At 51.6% G+C, this 20290-nt stretch overlaps 4 protein-coding genes across 4 annotated transcripts; 2 read left to right on the plus strand and 2 right to left on the minus strand.

Moving 5' to 3' along the window:
• Positions 1–1476: 1476 nt before the first annotated feature.
• Positions 1477–3437, plus strand: LOC121597470. Its single transcript, XM_041923247.1, has 3 exons — positions 1477–1679; positions 1770–3065; positions 3136–3437. Exons 1-3 carry the CDS (start codon positions 1623–1625, stop codon positions 3328–3330), a joined length of 1548 nt encoding a protein of 515 aa, XP_041779181.1. The 5' UTR covers positions 1477–1622; the 3' UTR covers positions 3331–3437.
• Positions 3438–4791: 1354 nt separating this feature from the next.
• Positions 4792–6669, plus strand: LOC121597418 (extracellular matrix-binding protein EbhA-like). Its single transcript, XM_041923151.1, has 2 exons — positions 4792–4933; positions 5018–6669. Exons 1-2 carry the CDS (start codon positions 4883–4885, stop codon positions 6557–6559), a joined length of 1593 nt encoding a protein of 530 aa, XP_041779085.1. The 5' UTR covers positions 4792–4882; the 3' UTR covers positions 6560–6669.
• A 108-nt stretch (positions 6670–6777) lies between these two features.
• Positions 6778–9295, minus strand: LOC121597419 (protein croquemort-like). The gene is made up of 5 exons (XM_041923152.1): positions 9162–9295; positions 8147–8725; positions 7233–8077; positions 7072–7162; positions 6778–7002 (listed from the first exon to the last, which is right to left on the minus strand). The coding sequence occupies exons 2-5, from the start codon at positions 8579–8581 to the stop codon at positions 6850–6852; spliced, it is 1524 nt and encodes a 507-aa protein (XP_041779086.1). The 5' UTR covers positions 8582–8725; positions 9162–9295; the 3' UTR covers positions 6778–6849.
• A 2148-nt stretch (positions 9296–11443) lies between these two features.
• LOC121597417 (ralBP1-associated Eps domain-containing protein 1) lies at positions 11444–20100 on the minus strand. The gene is made up of 6 exons (XM_041923150.1): positions 18712–20100; positions 15850–16751; positions 14982–15783; positions 14746–14914; positions 13667–14367; positions 11444–13568 (listed from the first exon to the last, which is right to left on the minus strand). Exons 1-6 carry the CDS (start codon positions 18856–18858, stop codon positions 12927–12929), a joined length of 3363 nt encoding a protein of 1120 aa, XP_041779084.1. The 5' UTR covers positions 18859–20100; the 3' UTR covers positions 11444–12926.
• Positions 20101–20290: the final 190 nt, after the last annotated feature.

Below are 20290 nucleotides of genomic sequence, written 5' to 3' on the forward strand. Positions count from 1 at the left end.
TAGATCGCCTGAGGCCAGAACCATACGAAAGAGTCGCCAACAGCAAACAGCCTGGTTAGCAACTGACCAGGTGCATCTCAAGGTATCTTCAATAGTACAAAAAAACAAATTAAAATAAGGTCAACCACAAAGTTGCGTTGTCCTTTCCAACGTCCTATCCTTCACGATTAGAGGGAGCTCTTTTTTATTATTTTTGCCTGCGTCATACATTTTGCAACATACCGCCAACCAGTTTGTTCAAGTGGTACTGCAATCGGGTTGTTTACCTACCACCAGCAGGACCTTGGATGTGTTATTGCAATCCACATTGCCCGGGCGTTATTCAAGCTTCAAGAGAAAAACCTGAAATTTTGAATCTTCTAACACAGAGACAATTTGAAAAATTGAGCATTTTGTTCGTCTACTGCCTGGTCCCATTAAATGGGCATCGACACCATGATCAATCAATTTAGGGGCCAACGTGCCCATTCGTCCGAACCAATGGGACCGCCTTGGAATTATCTTTTTTTTTTTGTTGCAAAAAAAGCAATTAATTTAATTTTGAACGACTCTAGTGACTAGTGTTTCATGTAACTGAACCTGACCAGAGAGTTTTATCTTCAAGTGTGTTTTGTTTTACCGATTTACAGTACTCAGGCTGGATGCAATTGTTCAAACTATTCAAAGAATTGAGCCACAACAGACAAATGAGTGTCGGCGACTCATTCTTCCTAGTATTGCTTGATATTGGCAAATATTGGAGCAAGCGTATTCTTACAAAACGAACTGGGAACTTCATAGTTGCTGGCGTATAAACAAACATCACCACTTCGCAGATTTGAAGTTGCTCAGGGATAGCGTTTTAGTTGGAATAGCGAGGGAGAGGGAATATATCCCATAATAGTATATGGTCCAATCATCAGTAAATATTGGTCCAGCTGTACGATGATGCTAACCGCCAGCATACACTTTCAATCCGCATTAGATTCATCGGAAGATTAGTTATGGTAAATGTTTTCCGAGCAATTACTAACGCAATTATCGTCTAACTTGGATAAATAGATTCAGACGAGAGTTTAGTAGGGTTGATTTCAAACTGCCCGACTTTTGCAAAACTCACATCAAACATTTTGCTAAAAAAATATTTGGTAACTATTATTAAATATCATATTTTAAGCATGTCTGTTGCCATACACATTTAGCTCGAAATTTGTGCCTCTTTTATTTCTCTCACATCCAAAATGTGTCCCCAGCCAAAGCACGGCATATTTCCAGGTTGTACAAATATTTAAACGTCTGGTTAGGTGCAGACTGAACTGAAACCCCGAATCCGAAACCGAGAGACATGCAGTAAGTAGATGTGATTGCGAAGGCAGTCTGTGCCACTGTTGCAGTGCCCTGGAAAAGGATTCGTTGCTGAAGCGCGCGGGGGGGGGGGGAAGGGAATTGAGGAGAGAGATGGAAAAGATGGTGCTTTGGCCAGATTCGGTAAACATGCTGCCGTCCAAAAAACTAGAACAGATCCACCCTGCCAGACACGGCCGGAGTACGCGAGAAGTGGTCGAACCGAACGCACGCTGTTCGTAAACTTCGTCTTTGATATACTAATAAGTTTACCGTATCGTAGTTACCCTTGCATCACCATGGGAGTGTGGAGCGCTTGTACTGTGCTGCTGATACCGCTGCTCTGTGGCTTGAGCGTACGTGAGCCGTGACTGTCCTGTTCTGTTCTAGTAAGCGCAGTTGGTGATCTTTCGTTTCTTCTTCGCCCCTTGGCCTTCTTCTTCTAGCATGGTTCGCCGGATCTGGGACTGGACATTTCGATCGAGTTTGTTACGAGCAATAACCCCAACATCCAATCGGCCGCCGGTATGGTATCGTTCACGACGTCCGATTTGCAGGGCGCGATCGGTGGCTACCAGCTTGCCAAGCTGAACGGCGCCACCAACCTGATCGTGTCGGGCGAGGCACTGATTTCCCTCGTCGGTAACATCACCGTCAACGTGAACGATGTGCTGCGCAATATCTCGTTCGTGTCGAGCAACAGGCAGACGGCACCGTCCTGTATGTTTGGCAGCATGAACGCCACCATGGATCGGGCATTCGCTTCGCTCGATCAGGCGAGCACGCTGATCAAGAGCATCCAGACGTCCACGTCTTCCCAGAACACTGGCGCTCTCACGTCCTGGGTGATGATGATCCAGACTTCGATGACGGACATCTCCAACTATCTGGACCAGCTGTACAAGGGTGTGGCGGCGGTGCTTGCCTCCGGCCAGCCGCTAACGCAGTCCACCATACAGGCAAACATCAACCAGGCCGTGCTGTTAAATCTGGCCGGTGCCATTTCGGTAGTGACGACCGCGGAGAAGGGTCTTACCACGACCGTTCGCTCGATTCGCTCCTCGTTTGAGCAGTCGGGCAACATTCTGAACACTTACAGCAACGATCTGAACAATGCGTTGAACTCGGTCAACAATACGCAGAGGGATTACTACAACCAGGTGGTGGGCCGCATTTCCTCCTACCAGGGCAAGATCTCGTGGGAGTTCGGCTGGGGTGTGACCGACATCCGGAACACACTGTCGCGCGTGAACAGCTTCGTCTTCGATCAGGATACGAGCAAAGCGGCCCAGCAGCTGAACATCTCGATCGGTGTCACCAATACCGCGATCCAGTCCAACTCAGTCATCATCCAGAGCAGCATGCAGAGCCAGATGACGCAGATCTTTACCGGTGCGGAAGCGTTCGTACAGACCAACGTAAAGGCGCTGGTGCCGGTGTTTGATAAGTCCCTGTTCAGTCTGGCCGCCACCATGTCCGGGGGTGGCGCGTTCGCTAGCAACTGTAACTCCAAGTATGGTGGCGCCATCACGAACCTCGAGAACAACATGCGGGACGGACTGCAGAAGTGCTTCAACGACTACGCCAACACGGGCTACACGGACTCGTTCGTCAGCGAGTACAACATGGTGATCCGCGAGCAGACGCGTACCATCGCAAATCGCATCAACTTCTGCCTTAATCTGGGCTCGAACACCTCGCCCAAGGTGATCAAGCTTGGCATTGCGGCGTGTCTTTCTGAGGTGAGTACCTAGTAGAAGTGCAATTTCGATTATTCCAAACTTTTTTCTTCTTCTTCTTTTCCGCCTCTAGACGGTCGCGCTGAGCGAGGCCCTGATGAAGGATGTAAGTATCCAGTCGAAGCTGGTCGTGGCAATGATCAATCTCGAGAGCTTGGCAACGGTGCAGCGTGTGGAGAGCTGTGCGGCCATCCTGAACCACGGGCTGGTGGCCAAGGCGGCCAAGCTAGACCAGCTGCTGGCTACCTGCCAAACGACCAACCAGTAGTGTAGTAGTAGAGGAATAAAAGAATGGGGCGTAATAGCTGTATGAGTGCGAGTTTACTCGACGAACTAATAAATAATACCAAACCGATGGGTTGATGGATATTAGTATTGATTTGTTATACATTTGATATACCTGATGGTGGCGCAAACATCCCAAATTGAGACAGCCTCGGGATCTTTAATGAAGATTTGTGTGTTTAATCTTCTGCACGAATCTGGAGAATCTTGAAGCAAAATGAATCAATTTCAAGTCGCTTGATCTTTGTGACTCTTCAAACCAAAGATTAATCTATAAAGATTTATGAATTCTCATGTTCAGCATTCTCCAACGATAAACGATTCTTGCTAAATCCTTCTCAATTTTACATCTGGTTCATCTTAAATAATAGCAATTTACACAAACAAAAACCACGAATGTTGGCTTTCTTATCAGAGACCGTCACAGACCGTTTTTCTTCTTAGAATATCTCAAGATCCATGAACTTCCTAAGAGAAGAGTTAGGTTCCTTGATGCATCTGCATCTTTTAAATTCATTCGATATCTAAAATATATATCAATTTCGCCTTAGAACCTTATCGGTAACATTGTATCCTCTTTATCGATAATAAAGAGGATATTGCAACAATTGTCACAAATAAAATCGATAAACATCTGCGATTCTGTTCCAGTTTCTCATGCTGGGAAGCAACTTCTACTTCGTCTTTGCCGCAACAACCGTGGTCGATCAAGGCCTGCTTGTACCTCTAATAAGAGCTTGACTACTCTTCTTCTTCTACTTTTGCCTCAACAACCGTTGTCGGGGTCAAGGCCTGTCTGTACCACTTGGCTTGGGGTTGGCTTTCAGTTACTTTTGGATTACCTCAAGCCCCCCCCCCCTCATATAGCTGGATAGTCAGTCAGTCCTACGTATAGCGGCACATTCGTTTTGGGGCTTGAACCCATGATTGTTGTACTTACTTTCCAAAACGCGTCCCGCCCTTTTGTGTGTTGTTATCAAACTTATCTTACGATGGTACTACGCTGCCAGAACCATCATCACCATAATCAATGGTTAACATTGAGGAACATTCAAATTCAATTTCCCGCGCAGGTTAGCAGGTGTATGCCAAGATCGAGAACCTACGCTCCCTTCTTATCAATCAACAACAACACATGGTTTGCTCCACACAGGGAGGGTATGAAAAATAAGGGCACGGCGACGAAGAGGGGGGAGGGGGGGCACAACCTGGGATGGACAAACATAGCTAGTTTTTCACGCAGGCGATCTTGCACGGTGATCATAACAGTTCTCGATGCTTCTTTGCGGAGACGTTTGCACGTGCCAGACAAATGGGGCCAACACGGGATCGGTCTGTGTTTTCTGAACGTTTTTCGCGCATTCTACCGCCGGCACAATGGCTGGGATTGTCCTGCTTTCAGGAGTCTTCGGAAACGGGCACACAGCCGGTATAAAAGTACCTGCCCGACCGGGTAGTGTGGTACAGTTTTCAAAGTAGTGCTTTCGTTGGCTCATCCAGCCCATCACACTCCCGAACAAAACACCTCAATCGCGATGCTGTGGAAGAAGGCCTTCCTGCTTTGCGCTTTGCTGGTCTCCGCCCAGGTAAGTGAAGATGAGTGAAGATTAGAGTCACGGAACAGGAAACCAACGATACGTTTGGAATTCTTGCTATTTCTGCTGTCCTAGGCGGCACCGCAACTCAGCCTTCTTGGAACGGTGACAAACAGCTTTCTGGGACTGCTAAACAACGTCGCTACCTCATTGATCTCCGGCACCTCGGGCACCCTGAGCGGAAGCCTTAACATCGGCAGCATCGGTGTGGCCGGCAGTGGGACGATCAGCACGAACCTGCCGATACTGAACCTCGTGAACAATGTGGTCTCCTCGACGCTGAACGCGCTGAACACGGCCGTCACCAACATCGGTACGGCGGCGGGCACGCTGCTGACCAACACGCTGTCCACGATCACGAACACGCTGAACAGCCTGCTCGGCGGTGTCACCACCAACCTGAACACCATCGGTTCCGGACTGTCGGGAGCACCGACCGCAGCCAACGGCCAGATCGTCGTCAACGCGCTGAACAACGTGGCCACCGCCGTCAATTCGGCCGTCAGCGCCGCCTCGTCCGTGTTCGGCAACTCGACCGTTGCTGCCGCGCTGGGCAACCTCACGAGCACGCTCAACGCCGATCTGGCCACCGCGATCCAGGCGATCAACAATGCCACCGCTAACCCCGGCACGGCCACCACCCTGCTCGGTGCGCTCGGCCCGAACGGTATCAGCTCGATCGCGACCTTCCTCGGCGATGCGGCCAACGTGCTGTACACTACCGCCAACATCCCGCTGCAGCTGTCCGCGGCCGCACAGGTCAGTGGAGCGCTTGCTGCGAACGCAGCCGTCCCGTACACCGCAGCCGGTATTGCCGCCGTCAACGCGACCGTTAACGCCGCCCTGAACAACGCCAACAACGTGCTGAACTCGGCGATCGGTTCGTTCAACAACATCATCGCGAACGTTGCCCCGGCGACCAATGCCGCCCTGACGCAGGGCATCACCAACATCAACAACGCGCTGACCTCGCTCAACAGCGTGCTGAACCTGTTCGCCGGCCAGACGAAGGCAAGCGTGACGGCCGCCGCCAACACGGCCATCAGCAACCTGACCAGCCTGGTGTCGACGCTCCAGTCGAGCCTGGCCGTCCTGAACACGGTGACGCTGAATGCCGTCGCCTCGGCGAACGCTTCCATCTCCGGCAACGCGTCCGCCGTGATCGGACCGATCGTGGCCAACCTGGCCAGCACGAACGCGACCATCGTGAACTGCTCCCAGACCTACCTGCCGCTGGCCGTGCGCACGGACGTGTTCTACACGACCGCGCTCGGTGGGTGCGTAGTGGACGCGACCAACGTGGTGAACATCCTGGTCGGCAACACGATCGCGGTCGTCAACTCGGCCGTCACCCGTGTCCGCACCTCGACGGCCAGCGTCAGCGTGTGCATTGCGTCGCTCTTCCCGTCCACGCTCTGCCAGACCGCGACCGTGCCGAACGCACCGGCCTACATTACGAACGTGGCGCTCGATGTGGCCAACATCAAGACGGGCGAGGTGGTGGATGTGGCCAACACGGCCAACGATGTGGCGACATGCACGAGCAGCACCGCCAACGCGGCTGCCGCCGATTTCGCTGCCATTGCGGCCGCGTACAACCAGTGCATCGGTGCCTAAGGATGGCGGAGCACTCTTTTGCTTCCTTCCCGCGCTGGTTAGATTTTGTTTTTAATACGAGCAACACAGGTATTCTAATAAAGATCGAACTTACTATTATTATCACTGTATCACTGCAAACTGATGTTGACGTTGAGTTGCTTCACTGACATTTGGCGGGCCAAGGTGTATATACACACATGCTTACTAGATCGTGAGATATGCCAAAGCGATGACAAGTTTAGTGTTGTTCGGACAGGAAGAACAACTTCCGGCAGAAATTTTATTCCCAAAAGTGCTTATTAGTTAATCTACAGTGCCGTCTTAGCTTCTACCGGTTGTGGTGGACTTTGTAGCTTCCATCTTGTGACGGAGAAGTACACCGCAAGTACTAGACCGATTATTCCAAGCGCACCCAGTGCATATGCGACGTAAACACCGATATCGGGAAGTACCAGGATTAGCTACGGCAAAGGACACAAAATGGCGCATTAGTTGGTCAGTGAAATGGTCGGAAAAGTGTCTCCGCTTACCTTAATATCGTCCGCCAACTCCTCGGTCAGGCTCGCCGTTTGCCGGAACCATAGCACCGGCAGCATCACCTCCGGTATGCCCTTCAGCAATCTGGAACAGAGAGATGAGAGAGCCGCATTACAAACAACTCCCTGCAATGATTTTACACAGAAACGCTTACGTCATGCCGTACTGCTTCACGTCCAGATTGACCTGCAGCTGGGCCCGCACACCCAACGGCACGCCCGTGTACGGTTCCAGCTCCATCTCGAACCGATGCTCCTTCTCGTTCGGCTCCATTCCACTAATCCCCTCCAGATAGCTCTTGTTCGCTAGATAAAAGTGGGGAAACGAAACCGTCGCCGGTGCACCGAACTTGCACCTCGAAACGTCCATCGCCCCATTGTCCAGCAGCGGACAGTCGGCCACATCCTCCGCGGTACACTGACACTCCGTCTCCGGATAGTGCAGCCCATTGTCGAACACCCGGTCCGTCCCGATCCAGCGCAACCCATCGATGCCGTACCGCTCCATCTCCTCGGCGTACTGCAGCGTGACCGAGCTGCACACGTCCGGCGCAAACACGCTCACGCTTGGCGGCGTGCCAGTGAGCGTGCGGCCCCACGGCGGCCAAACTTCCCCGGTCGTGCCACGGATCCGGCCGCACTCGCCCCGATAGTAGTCGGTCGCGTTCGCACCGTTCCAAAGCCGCATCACGCCGGTATTGTACACGCTATCCTTGCCCGTACCGATCGTGAACGTGCCGTCGTACGTTTCGCTACCATTGCGCCCGAAAAACCAACCGAATCGATCGTACGGCGGTAGATCGATCGGTGGCCGCGATTCCTCCGGCAGCAATTCGAGCAGGGCGAGCAGATTCGTCAGCAGCTTGTCATCGTACCCTTCGAATATCATCTCACGTACCAGCACATCGTAAAAGGGCGTGGTGGCCAAATCGTTCTGCATGATGATGCCATCGACGTAGAACAGGAATACCGGCTCATTGCGCAGCGCGTATCCAACGGTCTGCAAAAGGCGAAGGATCTCCACTAAGTGCCGCTGTTCAAAGGTGAAGTGTGTCAACCCCCCACTTACCAGAAGTACCGGATTGATGGTAACGACACGGTCCGTCTCGTAGTCACCGGCCGACAGCTCCGGCACGTGGTGCCAGATGCGGCGCTGCTGGAACGTCAGCGTGTCGTTATCGTTCCACTTGAGATTGACGCGCTCGTGAACCTCCCGGAATGTGTACGGCCCGAGCTGCTCCAGGTGCGGCTTCTCCGTCAGGTACGCGTCCGCGTTCGTCCAGTTCCACAGGTACAGCTCCAGGTAGGTGTCGATCGGTGGCTCAATCCAGTTCTTGTACACCTCGGTGCCGGGTTCCAGCACGAACTCGCGCTTCGCAATCTGCCATATTAGCGCGGGCCACACCAGACCGAGCGCGAGGGCAAACACGCACAGCGCGGTCGTGCTGCCGAGCGCACAGAGCCGTTTGCCCGTCGGTGACCAGTTGGAGCAGCAGCCGCCCATCGTTGGTCGTTGTTTTGGGGCAACACAATGTTCGTGCTTTTTGTACGGCGCTTATCGGAAGCTACTAAACCTCCGATATACACACGGGCGGGAATTCGGGCAGGAGAGTGACTGTTATCAGGCGACCATCAGACAGGTGATTAGCTATATTCACATTGTTTGGAACGGTAAAAATATATGTCGGAGAGGGGGTGGAAGAGATTAAACATATATACAACCACCAATCGATAGATAAGGTCCAAACGGGCCGTAAAGGGATGATGATGGATTATGAAAGAATTATGTGACGACAATATCGGGAAATTATTTTCGATGTGTCGGAAGGACGTTTGGGAAAATTTCACAACATATCTGTTGATAATAGTTTTTGAGAGGATTTTGGGCATTTGGATAACGCGGGTTTCTTCACTTGTAGGCACTAAATCCACTTATACTTTCGCAACAAATCAACACTATTTCACAGATGTCTCACGACATTCACATTCACATTCACATTCTTCCAAGGATCACATTCTAATATACCACACTACATTAACACGTGGTGCATCGGCTGAATGCTGCTATGCTGTTGTATTCTTACCTTAAGACTACCTCCTCCTGAAGACCGACTCGGTACACTGCTCCGTTCACACTGAACCTATCGAAAATGCATCGCCGTTAACGCCCTACGGTAACACAATCCGTATGTAGAATGGTCAATTAAGAAAGCGAGCTCGAGTCCCGGCTATCACCCCGGTTCGTCCGGTGTCATTAGGCAATCGATAATCCATCGTTACCAGGTGCGCATTGTTTCTTCGGGCGCGCGCACTTAATCTAGATACAGCGTGAACGGACGAATCAATGCGAGATATCCCTTGATAACGCTATCGGATTTTCGGTTAATCATTGAGCTACCAAGCATCCTTGCTTTCTTGCTGCTTCAATGCTTCAAGCTGAGCGCTGCCATCTTTCATCCATCATTACAGAACGAGTAATTAACGATGACGAAAATGGCATTTGTTAGTCAATAGTGCTTATCATCTTCCTGTTGCGCTGTGTCACCTTCCTTTAGACATTGTTAGTTCCAATGTTATAGGATTGGAAATAACCACCAATGCATCACCGTTTTGGTGCCTTATCAGCACCGTGTAACGGTTAAATTAACCGTTTTGTTTGGTGTTATTGAGCGCCATTCGAACACCTGTGGCTGATCCGTGATGATGATGATGCTGATGATATCCTTTACTTATCCGGCGCTACAACCGCTTTGCGGTCTTGGCCTGCCTCAGGAGTGTCCGAAATCGCCCATGGTCTCGCGATTTCGTCTGCCAATCCATTATACCGGCCTTAATTGCACCACGCCTCCTCTGTCCTTGTGAATGAGCTAAAGGGTCGTCCGTTTAATGTTGTACTTGAAAACATAAAATCGAATCGCGGATGCGTCATACACTTCATTCGGACATTTTTACGTGCTTAAAGGAGTTAGTAAACATTTCCAATTAGAATGACACATGCTTTGAGTTTATTCAACGTTCTTTCTTTCTCGTACTCTCCCTCTCTGCTTAGTTTTGTTGGTTTTTACGCACAGCGGAGATCTGCACAATTAGATTCTTTCACTAGCATTGACATTGATCGTGTCTCTTTCGGTGCGGGTGCTCCTTTCAAGGGCGAAAGAAAAGTAGAAAAAAATACACAAATTATGACCTCCCTGCACCCACTTTCACACCTCCTACTATGATGATAGTCCTGGGCTGGATGGCACTCAACTTACAGCTGAACAAACGCAGCGAGGTGCTGCGAGCTGCTCGGTACGCAAAGCCGCCGTAAACCGTCGCCATCAGAAAGAGAAACAATTGGGGGCATCGCGGAGGGAAAGGGGAAAAGAACCCTCTAACGATCTGACGAAACGGGGTGCATGATTTAAAGATCCATTTCAACCGATCTTATGCATGCTTGGCCGTACCAAAAGAGTGCGCTTCCCCCACCAGTGTGTTTGTAATACTTAGGTCGTGTCGTTTGCACTGTGAATGTGAAATGTACGCCATGAATTTAATATACCAACTACTACTAGTACAGTTCGCGCAAATAGGGGAGAAAAATATATGTTTGGAGCTTTTTTGTTTTGTTTGCGCACCGACGTTTTCTTCTTCTATGTTCTATAAATAATCTCTCTTTCTCTCGTACTCTTTGATTACAAACGATCCCCGGGGGAGGGGTTTGGATTCGTTTTGTTTTTGCATTAATGTTTTGTTTCTTTTATCGCTTGCTAACGCATTATTACACATCGTATATAAAATAGAATCACCCTTCCAGGTTCGCGTTTCGCGTCCTTACATACCACACCCCTCTCCGCAACAAGCCATACACAGTCCACATCCACGTAATGTAACAACACAAGCTTTTTATACGTCGTCATTGTTCTTATCAGTGTTTTATGCTACTACTTCCCCAAACGACACACTAAAAACGTACGAGAAGCCGCCCTTTGGGGCGATTGTTCCTTCCTACACAGTAATCTTCCCTTCGCTTCCCATGATAGCTTCTACTTTAACAAACATTCACTTTGTTTCGTGTCTCGATCACATGCGCCGACGATAGTGTTTAGTGTTTAGACAGTAGAGATTTACGGTTTAATTTATATAACCCATGCGTCCATCGAGCCACCATTTCAACAGTTTCTTTCTTACGAACATGCGCTCAAGCTTCATTATGACCACCGTGGCCCGACTGCTAGTCCGCGCGTCCTTTTCCACAACGCATTTATCCAAACTTCAACGATCGTCATCTTTCGCGCAATGTTCATAGATTCCGTTTTGCACCACTTCCTCTACTCACCCATCGGATTTGAATGCGCTCTCAGCGATTTAAAACATATTATTATCGTATTTTTTTGTTTTGTTTTGTATTGTTGCGTTTCCATTGCGTTACGACACGACACAGGCAGAAGAGCGCTATACAGACTAAGTATATTAATTCATCATTAAAATATGTAAGATTTAAAAACATTGCACCACCATGGGGTGTGCTACTCTAAGCCAGTCAACGGGTTGCGGAAGTGTTCAACACACATACACATACGTACAGACAAACACAGACACACATACACGCATACGTACACATGTATGTCTTCTGTCTATATATTCCCTTTTTTCTTCTTCTTCTTTTGTTGCTTAATGATTAACAGTGATCCCTCGCTTGCAGCGCAGCACAGCAGCATGCGCATTTTAACGATTTCAAGCATTTCGAACGTATCGAAGTATCTCGCCATCGAATGGCGCTATTTTTGTGCGGCGTGTTGGGAAGGCATAAACTGGACAGAGAGGGTGTGCTGAGAACAGAGAGAGAGAGAGAGGAGCAGCGCATTGAGGACTAAATGAATAGCAATTGAGGAGATATTTAGCAAGGAATGAACTGCTGCAACTAATGACGATAAAAGCGGATGCGGGGGGGGGGGGGGGGAGTTCGTTGCAAGGACAAGAAAGTACAAGCTATTTGTTACAAAAAAAAACAAGCTTAAAAACGTATGCTTACAGTTTGGTCCATAATTTATAACGGAAAGGATACAATGTGTGTTTGAGTTTGACATCGTGTCGCTTCGAGCATCTCAAACTCAAAATCTTAGATGAAAAGGCGAGAGGATCGACGCTTTTGCATACTTGTCCTCATGTACCTACTTAAATCGAAAGCTACTGAAACGATCTTGGAAGTGACATTTCAATGAAAATCGTAAGAAAAGCGGAAATATGTACAGCACACAACACATGCGCACTTTCACACCAGCAACAGCGGACAGCGGAGTAACAAAACACAACCATCAAATATTGTCCCAGTGGCTAGACACACACACACGGCACAGGGATGAGTATCAATTTCACAATAACACGAGATAGATTCGATCGATCCGGATAACTATAGGCAAAAGGATAAATCTAGCTAACAGACGAAAGAGGAAAAAACGAAAACACCACCGCACTCTGACCCTATTTACAAAACGCTGCTCAATGCGAAGTGCAATGTCTTATTCGTTTCTTTTCGAGAGACACGGGGAACTTTATGGATAAGTGTGTGTGTGTGTGTGCTCGCGCAGGAGATATAGAAAGATAGAGAGAGAGGAGACATGCTTCGCATATGCGTTCGAGATGTATATCTTTGACGATCTAACTGCTAAACGGGACACGAGCTAAACACAGTATCCATGCAAGTTGGATGTTGATTATATGGCTTCCTTATAGTCAGAGCAAAACACACTATCTAACACAGAGCAACCGTCGCATCCCCGTGGGAAGAGGGGTGGTAAAACGGTGCCCGGAGCACGAACAAATGGACCAATGGAGTCGTGTCACATTTAACCGACCGAACCACCCGCTCATAGATTCGCGTGATGGTGCGAATGGTGGTGGTTGGTGTGGGACGAGGACGTGCTGGACACGGCCGGCAATGAAGACGGACCGGTGGACAGCATGGTGGAGGTGGTGCTGTTACTACCACCACCACCGCCCAGTATCTGCTCCTGCAGCTCGATCTTAATGCGAATGTCTTCCCGCTTCTGCTGAATGTGCAGCAGTTCCTCGCTCAGATCGTTGCATATTCGCAGCAGCAGCAGATTCTGCTCCTTCAGCTGCTTCAGCACGTCCGGCATGACGGGCGGCGGATCGTTCGCTTTAAACCGGACCTGCCGCAAGCTGTCGCTCAGCGCGGAAATGCGCTTATCGTAGTCGCCGCCGCCGCCGCCGGACATCACCGCACCGGACGTGTCGACGCTGCGCGATGTGACCAGCGGCGGTTGCTGCGACTGGGGCGACTGGGAACCGCGGGCAGCCGACGCCGCTGCCGCTACCAGCCGTCCGTCGGCGTGCGGCTTACGGTACACCTCGAACGCGCTGTTGCGCGGCTGATGCATGACGAGCGATTTCGGCAGCGTGCCGGAACCGCGCGGTGTGGAATGGTGTGTCATGTTGCCGGCCGCATCGAGATGGATCGTTGTGATGTTGCTCGAATCACCGATTGACTACCCGTAGGGAGGGGAGAAGGTAGAAAAAAGAAAACAGGGAAATGCAATTAATTATCGTCTTGCACCGCGTTACGATGGAAAAGTCCGATACCAACCCCAATCCGCTGTCCGGACGATGATCCGCTGGGAAAGTGGGTAAAGTCGGCAAACCCATGGGCCGGCTGTCGATGACCGGTGGGTGCCTCCCCGGTCGGCGTTACCCTCGGTGGCACCTCCGGCGGTGGTGGCATCTTGAGCGGATCGCCTATCGGTGCCATGGCCGCACTGTTCGTCGTGAGCTTCAGCTTGTTCAGGTCCAGGCTGCTGCTGCGCGTGTGCCGATGGGCGGACGGTCTCGGCGGCGGCAGCGGCGGTGGCGGTGGCTGCTGATCGACCGATTGTTTCTTCGCCAGCGAGGGCAAACGTTCGATGGTGGCGGTAGCGTTACTGCCACCCGCACTACTGCTGCTGCTAGCCGCAAAGCCGGACGCATCGAGCGAAACGGTCATCGAATCGTTGCCCGTGTGCGCACTGCTCGCTGGATGGGCACCGCCGGAATCACGCTGCGGCGGTGGCGGTATCGCCCCGACACCCTTCGACGGTGGTTTCTTCGGCTGCGGTCTTTGGATGGCACGTAAATCGCCGCTGTTCGTGAGCGAGTCCCGGGGCGTGCTGTGATGATGGGTCAGTGGCGGTTGCTGCTGCTGCTGGGAAGTTTGTTGCTTCGGGCTGGAATCGTCCCTCGTTTGGACGACCATTAGACTGCCGGTGCCGTCACTACCATAGACTAGACTACCATTATCGACCGCTTCAGCACCTGGGAATGGGGAAGCGGGAAAAAGGTTAAAGAAGAGATTTGAGGGGAAAAGATTCACACTAGTGGTTGGAGCTCGGAATCGGAACTACCCGGTTCCGATCCCGTGTTCGGAATCAATTACGAAACCGACTCCGACTGCGGTATCGGCTCCGTAGTCAGAATCGGCTTCGGAATCAGAATTGACCCAGAAATCGCTATGGTGGTAGCCGATTCCGATTCCGATTGCGGAGTCGTTTGCGATTCTGAATTCGATTCCGATTTTGGAGTCGATTCCGAAACCAATTCCGACCGATTCGGGACACTGATTCCAGACCTACTGTCCAAAATCGATCGCGACCAAAACTTCATTTTCCCCATCACTAATTCACACAAACTTACCAACAGGGGTAACACGTAATGGGACAGGATGCACAATGTGTGGATTGGACACAATCGCCTGCGTCGTTCGCTGCAGATCAAAGTTGACCGGCTTCGGGCCCGGACTAGAGACGTTCGATGTGGGAGATTCCATGAACTTGGTCCATTCTTTCGTGGTTGAGTTCCACTCCTACAAAACACCGAGAAAAACAGCAATCAAAAAACGTTCGCATTATCTCAAAACCACACCCCAGTACCTTGTTGGTTTTCGTGTTCGGTGGCGTGACGGGATGGTCGGCCGATTGTTTCACCTTCTGGGCCGAGCCGGCCGCGTGCTGTTGATGGTGCTGCGCCAAAACCGGCGGCGAAACGTTCGGTGGCGTTTTGCGACCGCCAGTCGTGGACACAGCCGCGCTGCTGCTGTTGCTGCCACTGTTGCTGCTGCCCTTGGTGGCGTTGGCGACCGATACGGAGCCGGTCGTACCGCTGCTGCTGCCAACACCGGTCGCCGACGACACGGAGGGCGGGCTGGCATCGTGTGCGGCAACGCTGGCCCCTACCGGCGCGCTACCACCGGCCGGCGCAGCAACCTTCGCAAACGCGAGCGTGTCCGGCACCGGCACCATGCGCTGATAGTCTTTGTGGGCGTCGAACCGCTTCCGGCTGCTGCTCTCTACATTGTCATCGCTTTCGAGATGTAGCAGATCGGCTTCCGCCGGTTCGGTTCGTTCGTTAGCGAGGGAAACATTCGCACCGGCGGCAGCACCAGAACCGCTGCCACCGGTCGTTGTTGGCAACTCGGCCGAAGCACTGGCCGGCAGAGCGGAACTGCCGGATGCACCGCCCGCTGCCGGTTGAAGCAGTGAGTGTTGCAGTAGCGTTGGCAACAGACAGGGGGGTAGTGTGGCCGGCACGGGTATGTTGTTGCGACGCAGCACCACCAGATGCATGGCGGCGGTAAATTCGGCCAAGTTTAGGGCGCCATCCCGCGTCACGTCGCACATCTGCCAGATGTGTCGCAGCTCGTCGATCGGGATGCGTGATTTCTCGAAGAAAACCCTACAAAATACCCAAAAATTGCATTTTAACAATGGCAGGGGTTGAACGCCGGTCCGCACAACTTACCTCGCAACCGGTCCGCTCACCAGCCCGTGCACGTCCGGCTGGATCGTGCGGAACTGTTTCAGATAGTAGTCCTTCTGCGTTTGTGAAATCTGGTAGAAATACTCGAGATCAATCTCCTGCTCGTCCTCGTCGCTGCTGTGCCGGTCGGACGATTCCTCCTCCGTGCCCAGCAGCTGCCGCTGCTCCTCACACACCAACCCCTGCCAGAGGGTTTGGTTGGCCCACGGCCGTTCCGCGACGCTGTTCGTCGGTGTCGGGCTGTCGCTTGCCGTACTCCACGCTTCCGGCGATCCTCCACCACCACCACCGTGTCCTCCGCCATGACCACCACCACCGGCACCCCCGCCCACCAGTGGATGGCTGTTGCCGATCATCACAATGCCACCGCCCTTCAGCATACCGACCGTGTGCCGCTCGCGCTCACCCCGAATCATATTGACCGGATCATCGTTATGCTCCACCTCGGAGTCGGTGCTCGGCTGGTCGGAGTTGGTCATTTCGCCCCCGGTCGAGGCACTGCTGTCCTGTGTTGTGCTTCCCGCACCACCGCCTCCACCCGTTACACCGCCAGCCATTTTTAGCGAGGCACGACGGTTCACCTCACTGTAGCCGTTGCGTTCCAGCGTGCCCGTTTGGCTGCCGCCGGCCCCGGTACCGCTGCCCGATCCCGCCGCCGACAAGATGCTCGAGGAAAGGGACGAAGAGTCGCCCGCCCCGGACGATGGTCCCGTCGCCGGATCGATCCAGCTGAACTGGGGCAGCGGCAGATTGACCGAAGTTGTAAGAATCTCTTCCCGCAGCGGGACAGCGGCCTGGTAGGCGGCGATCAGCTTCAGACAGCCGTAAAACTGCTGCCGGGAAAGGTGCAGTGCCGTTTGGGGAATGCCAGCCAGTGCCGTAATCTGCAAAAGAAAACAAAAGAAACAAAGACGCAGACATGTGAGTGAGTGGTAGAATTTGTTGAGAAAAAGGGATATAGAGAGAGAGAGAGAGAGAGAGAGAGAGAGAGAGAGAGAGAGAGAGAGAGAGAGAGAGAGTGGGGTGGAATTTTTTGTTTACTTTTCGATAAGACTATGAGGCACCACTGCTCGTGTCAATATGCCTTGTTTTAAAAAGTTTCACATTTTAACGACCCGCGGACGCGATCGAGTAGGCTGTCTTTCTCTTACTAAGCAACTGGAAGGAGCTTTTTACGGGGGTTTCAGTTCAGCTCTAGTTCAAGATTCTGAACAAAAAAATATTCCAATAATCCTTAGTAGAACATATGAAAAGAAAACCATTCAACATAAACTGTAGAAAAAACGAAAACCTGTTCCAATCAACTTTATCGGCCAACCAGCAGCTTTAAAAAGCCCCACAATAATGGATCGCGTTGCGCCTGTTGCATCGAGGCAAACGCTAGCGGAATCGGAAACTGACGCCACAAACCCACACCGCAAATAGTAGAAATAAAAAATGGGTCTATAAATACCGTGCCTAAAACACAAAACGGCTTGTCTAGTACGAGTGTGCCCTGTGTGCCTGTGTGCCTGTGTGCCTGTGTGTTTGTGTGGCCGTGGTAGTGACCGACACCTGTGGGGCGGTTGTGGTGTTGTATTTCGCCCACCCCTCCTAACGTTACCGCGGCGCTTTCGTGCGCTAATCATAAATTATGTTTCTCCGCAGTATCGTCGCCTCTGTCTTCGGGTAGAGGAGCGGAGGGGATTTCTTCATTTCACTCCCTCCACTTCCGTCCACCTCCAAAGTCTTCTAATTGGGACGTGTGCTATTATCATTAGTGGGATGGTGTACGAAGGAGATTAGACTGCTGGCTCAACGACCGTCTGGGTGTACGGGAGGGCGAAACCACGTCCCAAGACACCAATGAATATATGGTGTGCGTGTGTTTATGTGTGCATGTAGAATCGATGACTTTCGCCTTCCCGTACCCCCCAAAAACGCTATTCAAGTGGAAAGACTTGCCCATTGTTAGCAGCAAAAAGAAGTCCTTTTTTGGTTTCGATAAGGCACTTAAGTGACTGGAGGGAAAGAAGGAATTCTCTTAGACACGGAACCGTCCAACATACACTGGATTTGTGTTTGGTGTTTGGTTTGGTCCCCGTGCCTCTTATTTCAATTTACCCCCTTCCCAAATTGGGAGGATTTGGATACCAAAAAGTGAAAGCAAAGTTCCGATGGAAGCTTGCCAAAAATCAGCTGACAAAATAGTACACATCCGCCCGCGCGCGTCCGGTACTACAATTTATAGTACACCGACACCACCTCCTACCCACCCACCTCCCAGCCGGGGGTGGTGGTCGGGATCGCAAACACGAGGAAAGGAAATAAAAGGATGTGTGTGTGTGTGCGAGAGAGTGTAGCATCGGTAGCACGGTGGCTTCATTTAGTTGACACTTCCTCCTCCAACCCGGTCGCGGCTGTGTTCGTGTTCCTGTGCCAACTTCCTGTGCCGTTCTTCTTCCTGCTCTGTGTCGATGGCATCGGCATCGGCTCTCGTACCCGGGGGCATCCGCCTTTCCGAGGTCATCCGGTACAGCGCGCATGCATGCCCAATCGTGTCAACCTCTCTCCCGTGTTCATGTTGATTTTATCATCCCTGGTGCGCTCGTGTGGCCCTCTGCATGTGTGTGTGTGTGTGTTCTGTATGGATGAATGTATCGCCTTGCTCCTAGATTGCTCTTTCGTGCATCGCAAGTACTGCTCCCGCGGCCGGCCGCTCACTCTCACCCTCTCTCCCTTCCTGGTGGGTGCGCTAATTTTAGATAAAAACCGATTAAATCGCCAACATTGATGGTGACCCATCCCTACACCCACCAGAACCTTCCGGCGGTCCTTCGCCTAGCCGACCGCTTCCCTACTAACCTTGTTTATGATCTCGCTGGACAGGTTGGCCGAGCGGAACAGTGACGTCGCCTTCAGGGCCGGTATCTTGCCCGCCCCGTCCGTCTCGCTGCAGATTTTAAACAGATCATTGTAGTACCGCAGTTCCGCCTCGCTCAGCTCATCCATCGTCGTCGTGGTGGCTGTGAATGTTCCTGGTTGCCGTGGAAACAGAAGTCCTGGGCTGGGTGCTGGACCTGGTCGTTGGCTGAAGGCTCCACACTTTCGATCGAATGGTGTGTGCGGATTGGGGTGTGAGGGGCTGATTGGGATGAATTTTCACCCAGTTGTGGTGGTGGTGACCTTTGGCATGCAGCCCACTCACAAGCGCACACAACCAGACACACACACGCGCACTCACACTAAATTCACACTCTACACGCACCGCGTAATGCACGGATGACACGCAACCGAGTGTGTTCGGGGATGTGTCGTTGCTTTCTTCTTCTCCCCCGCCACGGGGCTACACTACCAACAGCCCACCCAGTGACCTAAACACGGAACGGGTCGGAACAGGGGGTGGGGCGGGGAGGGAACGGCGAGGGCGCAACAATTTAGCAAACAAATCAACCATCAACCCTCCTGCATGCCGACGTGATTCGGACGCGCACACACCAGCACGGCGTTCACACACATTGGGCACTAAATTGTTCCGTCGGTTGAGGATGGAAGGTACCAGAGGAGGGAGGGGATGCGATACGCGTGTGTACCGGGAGCACTTCCTTTGTGACCTCACTCACTCTCGCTCTCTCTCTCTCCTTTTTGCTCTGTAAATTTTTCTTCGCACGAAAACACTTTGCACTTCCGTTTCCGTTCCCGTTTTCCAGCCAATCCGTGCTGAAAAAGAGCGTGTTATGCGTGTGTGCGTTTGGGTATGGAGGAGTTGTTGGCACAATGTTGGGCACCAACTCTTCTTAGCGGTGTTTTTCCGCTCACACCACTCTGGCAGATCTAATTTTGGTCCCCCTTCCGCTTCCGAACTCTGTCCACCCCGGGTATTGGCCCACTGGCACTCGTCGGAGGAACAAGATTTTCTTCTCCACTTCCACCGATACACCTGTGTGGTTTTAGAAGCCACACCAGCTCATCTTTTCTCCGCAAAAACCCGAGGCCCCCGTGGGAGGTTTCTTTGCCAACGCCGCTGAGCGCTGGTTTGACGGGATGAGCAGCTACCTGCTCCCTGGTTTCGGTGCTGCGGGGGTTTTTCTTCCTTTTGCGATCGAAACCCGATCACACACACATACGCTAATGCTGTTTTGGTGCTCCCGCGACCCGAACCTATCTATTGGTACATCCGTACGTGCTGCGCTGTTTTGCTGTGTTTTTCCTTATTTTCCGTTTTTTTTTCTTTTCAGCTGCTTGCACATATGACGGGAAGCTGACAGCTCAGCAACGCACAGTGGGAGCTCCTACGGTCACGGGAGCAGCACTTTGACGTGATCGATTTTGGTATTTTTTTGTATTTTTTGGGAATTCAAAAAGCACGTTATTATTGTTTTCCCCCAAAAAATATTTGTTTGTAATTTCCGTAAAAAACAGAAATATTTGAAACGTTAAATCA

This window comes from Anopheles merus, chromosome 3R, assembly GCF_017562075.2.
Source record: "Anopheles merus strain MAF chromosome 3R, AmerM5.1, whole genome shotgun sequence".
NCBI lineage: Eukaryota > Metazoa > Arthropoda > Insecta > Diptera > Culicidae > Anopheles > Anopheles merus.